This window comes from Cryptotermes secundus, unplaced genomic scaffold (genome assembly GCF_002891405.2).
Source record: "Cryptotermes secundus unplaced genomic scaffold, Csec_1.0 C38239546, whole genome shotgun sequence".
Lineage (NCBI taxonomy): Eukaryota > Metazoa > Arthropoda > Insecta > Blattodea > Kalotermitidae > Cryptotermes > Cryptotermes secundus.
In genome coordinates this window covers 1-839 of record NW_019773476.1, presented here as the reverse complement: position 1 = coordinate 839, position 839 = coordinate 1, and the positions used below count along the sequence as shown (strand labels likewise).

The following is an 839-nucleotide window of genomic DNA, read 5'->3' as shown; positions in this document are numbered from 1 at the left end:
AGATACCTACCCAACAAAACCACCTGGAACTGTAATCTTCCTGTTTACAATTGCTTTCATAACTTTCCCCATTACTTCATATGTAGGACCTGTTATTTCCTTAGACAACTTTCCTTCATATTTCTCTTGCAGTTCTTCACTAGAACAATAGATCACCACATAAAGTTCAACATAAACCAAATGGTGGCAAAGAGGAAAATGTCCCAGACAGTGATAAAATGCCCTTGTCTGGCTCACAGCCAAAGACTTGAAGTTCTTAATTTAAATTTAAATTTAAATTTAATTTTCACACTTATAAGTAAAAATTAAAATATTTTCATTGTAAGAATTTATAACTCATGTCAGTGAGTGCATGTTCTCCATCACATACTCTGTCAAAGGCAATTCAATGGTGATATCTTCCTCTTGTCCAAAGAGGAACACCAAATAATGGTACCGTGTTTGACCCTGTTTGATAGGAGGATCCAAACTCACCTGAAATAGAACAGCAGTTAATCAAGACAATATAAAAAAGTTTGACTTTCAACTAATACCTTTCCTGAATAAACCACTTACAACAAAGAACATCTGCCTGCTGTCCTTATGAGGCAGAATAAACAGCCGCAGCACTGTTGACATTGGAATCTTATAATCAAAAGTTTTGCCATGAAGCTGGAAGAATGACTGAAATATCTTGATATCATAACGACCACTGGAAAGAGAAGTACATAACACATAATCACACCTTCATACTTAGGTTACTGACTGATTGCACTACATCACATGCACTGAAAACTTAACATGGGTGTATTATTGACAAGCAGGAAACATTACTAATCCTGCATTTTTTTAAATTCTTA

At 34.9% G+C, this 839-nt stretch overlaps 1 protein-coding gene across 1 annotated transcript; it reads right to left on the bottom strand.

Moving 5' to 3' along the window:
• Positions 1 to 10: 10 nt before the first annotated feature.
• LOC111875225 (FACT complex subunit Ssrp1-like) lies at positions 11 to 694 on the bottom strand (the record flags this gene model as incomplete). The annotated part of the gene is made up of 3 exons (XM_023871281.2): positions 556 to 694; positions 371 to 474; positions 11 to 139 (listed from the first exon to the last, which is right to left on the bottom strand). Coding segments are annotated over exons 1-3 (296 nt in total), but the record flags the coding sequence as incomplete, so codon positions are not given.
• Positions 695 to 839: the final 145 nt, after the last annotated feature.